General features: G+C 40.7%; 1 protein-coding gene across 1 annotated transcript; it reads left to right on the forward strand.

Moving 5' to 3' along the window:
- The first annotated feature begins 772 nt into the window (after window positions 1-772).
- LOC108978963 (keratin-associated protein 19-2-like) lies at window positions 773-1328 on the forward strand. The gene has a single exon (XM_018949488.1). The coding sequence runs from the start codon at window positions 879-881 to the stop codon at window positions 1269-1271; it is 393 nt and encodes a 130-aa protein (XP_018805033.1). The 5' UTR covers window positions 773-878; the 3' UTR covers window positions 1272-1328.
- Window positions 1329-3598: the final 2270 nt, after the last annotated feature.

The raw sequence follows: 3598 nt of genomic DNA on the forward strand, positions 1-3598 counted from the left end.
TAACTTCTTACAGGATCATCTAAAGGGAAAAAATACGAGTTTTGTTAAAACCTTAACTTAGAACTTGGAGGAAGGGGGAAAACCTGAAAATGGTTTTTCTAGCAGACCATTTAAAATTCGGTGATTTTTTTTAAATAGTTCCAAACGAAAAAACATCGGTAGAGTAGTTCTCGAGAAATTTTAAATCTGGCCAACCGATTTCGAGAAAAGCGCGTTTCAAGGCGGCACTCTTACCCTAGCCAGCCTCGAGCGCACAAGTTCTCAAAGCTGTATCTTCGAAACTATTACTCGGATCAACTTGAAAATTTAGGACAAATTTACATTTKTTGAAACCCGTTAATCCATGTAACCCATGGAAGTGAAGTCGGTTGACTTTGCAGATAGGTTCGGTACGATTGGACCTAACCTTAAACCGCATTTTGTGGCCCTGTTCAAATTCGCCCGTATGAAGTACCGATCTTCCTTGAGTACTGAGGAACACGTGTGTGAAGTTTTAATTAAATTATGGCTTGCACTGATGAGCAGACAATTACCCGGAATTCATTTCGGATCTTCACCGCGGCCATTTATATACATTATATGTAACTATAGTTTCTCGAACAATCGTTAGGTGAACAAAACTATGCTAYTCTATAACAACATTTTACGTGAGTATAAAAATTCCTATAAGAAGTTAAAAAATTGTATAAATTAAAACAATACACATTGACACTGGTACTAATTTCGCGAGCAGTCTTTGGAATTGCCTAGAGCTCTTTTATCACAGGCGCAGCTATAAAACGCACAGCCGCCGCTCTGAATGAGTAGAAGTCTAATAGCATCTAACCATAACAATCAGTTTTGTTATAATAGAAATAGTGCGAAGAAATCTTTAGAGAATGAAATTTATTGCCGCGTTGTGTTTGGCGTTAAGCCTGTGCGTGGYGGTGTGTCATACTGCGCCCGTGGAACGTGAAACGCTCTTGAGCMTTGAAGACGCACAGCCTGTGGTGATTTCTGTTGAGGGGCAACCGCAACCATTGATACGCGTAGCACGTCATGGTCATCGTGGTTTTGGTGGTTATGGCGGTTATGGTGGTGGTCCCGGATATGGTGGCTTTGGTGGAGGCCCTGGATATGGTGGCTTCGGTGGAGGCCCTGGATATGGTGGCTTTGGGGGATATCCTGGATACGGTGGCTTTGGGGGAGGTCCTGGTTACGGTGGCTTTGGCGGAGGTTATAGTAGTTCTAGTGCCTCTKCTAGCTCAAGTTCCGGTGGCTACTTTGGATAAAATATTTCCTTGAATAGTGGCATTAATTATAGTATTTATTATTTTGCAATTCTTTTTTATTAATAAAATAGTGAATTTAATTAAAATCACAAAATAGTTTCAAAATTATGGACCTTGAAAGGCTCAAATAACATCTAATTTAGTGAGTAAAATTACTCWACAAAGAAGTTCCATTAAATTTTGTTTGCAGAACAAATTTCTGGYGCCGAAAAGCTTGGAATGTTAGAAATGCATTCGGTGATAATTGTTTGTCGCAAGCCCGTTCTTTGATTGGTACAAATTATTTAAAATGGGTCKAGAAMGCGTTRACGACGAACTTCGACCAGAACGGYCATCAACATCAAATGATGATCAACACATCAATAAAATAATAGAATTGATACTTCAGAATCGAGGACTAACAGATAGAGATCTTACTGGCATCRTTGGAATATCGTATGGWTCAATAAAAGACCATTTGGGCCTAAGAAAAAAGAAGGCACGATTGCTTCATAATCCACAAAATTTTTCGAAAAAACAGCGTCGCGTTAACAGCTGTGAAACAATGCTTTCCGACTACCAGGTCGTCATGYACCGTATTATTACTGGCAATGAGTATTGGATCTATATCTACGATACGGCAGCAAAGTTAAGGTTATGTTGACAGTTTCCTTAAATTTTCGAAGTGTGGCGCACTCCGAATTCCTTGCGGCTGAATAAAATGTCAATAAAAAATAATATTTTTAACAACAAAGCGGCGGGTGCCGATGAATTGCCGGGCAAGCTTTTTAAACACGGCGGCGAAGAACTAATAAGGAACCTGCATCAGCTTCTTTGCAAAATTTGGTCGGACGAAAGCATGCCCAACGATTGGAATTTAAGTGTGCTCTGCCCAATCCACAAAAGTGAGTATCCTTAATCAGCGCCAACTACCGTGGGATAAGCCTCTTCAACATCGTGTTCTATCGAGCATATTGTGTGAAAGATTAAAGCCCACGGTCAACAAACTGATTGGACCTTATCAGTGTGGCTTTGAGACAGGTAAATCAACAATTGACTAGRTAATCGCCATACGCCAAGTCTTGGAAAAGACTCGAGAAAAGAAGATCGACACACCCCACCTTTTCATCGATTTCAGAGCTGCGTAAATTCGCGTTGAGCAAGACCAAAAGCTCCGTCAGGATCGGGAAGAAGGTCTCCGAGGATACGGAAACGAACAAAAGGGTCTGGTAGTGTACGACGGCAAGATGAAATATCTCCTGTCATCAAACAAACTGTCGCCGCACTCCCGTCACTGTTGACAGTCATAACTTCGAAGTCGTAGATAATTTCATCTTTCTTAGAACCGGCATCAACACCAAACCAACGTCTGCCTCGAAATCCAACACAGAATAGCCCTTGCTAACTTCGGACTAAGTAGGCAATTGAGAAGTAAAGTCCTCTCTCCAAAGCCAAATCAAACCAATAAGTCCCTCATAATCACGTCCTGCTATGTATGGTGCAGAGGCATGGACGATGATAACATCTGGACATGAGTCGACGCTACGAGTTTTCGAGAGAAAGGTTCTGCGGAATTTTTATAGTCCTTTGCGCTTTGCAGAGGAAGAGAATGACCTACACTCCTTTGGAAGGACCAGGTGGAGACGGACCTGGCTTCACTTGGAATCTCCAATTGGAGCCATCTTGCAAAAAGAAGAAACTACTGGCCGGCTGTGGTTAACTCGGMTATAACGGCGTAAGCGGTTTCTACGCCAGTAAAGAAGAAGCTGAGCAGTTTTAGATTTCGACGCTTTTAAACACTCTCTTGTCCTTCATGATTTGGCTGATTCCGCTCGTATGCGGATTGCGGCCCTCGCTCTGGAGGGCAATCATTGGGTTTTTACGTTAAAATGTTCTGTCTTCCTAATCCTCCACTTTTTGTGTGTCAAATAATAGTATTATGCGAATATTTGCGAAAATCGCTTTTTTATAGCTTTCTTATAGTTTGTAAAATATTCAAATTATATTTGCGAATTCTAAACCTCAGATCATTGAAAAGCGTTAAGCTTTGAATACCATTAAAATCTTTGCGACTGGACGTATAAACAAGATATTATTTAGAAAAGCAAAACTAATATTCAAAATTAGAGACCAGCAAATGCGTTGGTGAATGAACACTACCTACATTTTTATACTCTCGCAACAATGTTGCTAAAGAGAGTATTATAGTTTTGTTCATATAACGGTTGTTTGTAAGTCCTAAAACTAAAAGAGTCAGATATAGGGTTATATATATCAAAATGATTAGGGTGACGAGTAGAGTTGAAATCCGGATGTCTGTCTGTCCGTCCGTCCGTCTGTCCGTCTGT

Source organism: Bactrocera latifrons, unplaced genomic scaffold, assembly GCF_001853355.1.
Source record: "Bactrocera latifrons isolate USDA-ARS-PBARC rearing strain unplaced genomic scaffold, ASM185335v1 scaffold_13, whole genome shotgun sequence".
NCBI classification, from domain to species: domain Eukaryota; kingdom Metazoa; phylum Arthropoda; class Insecta; order Diptera; family Tephritidae; genus Bactrocera; species Bactrocera latifrons.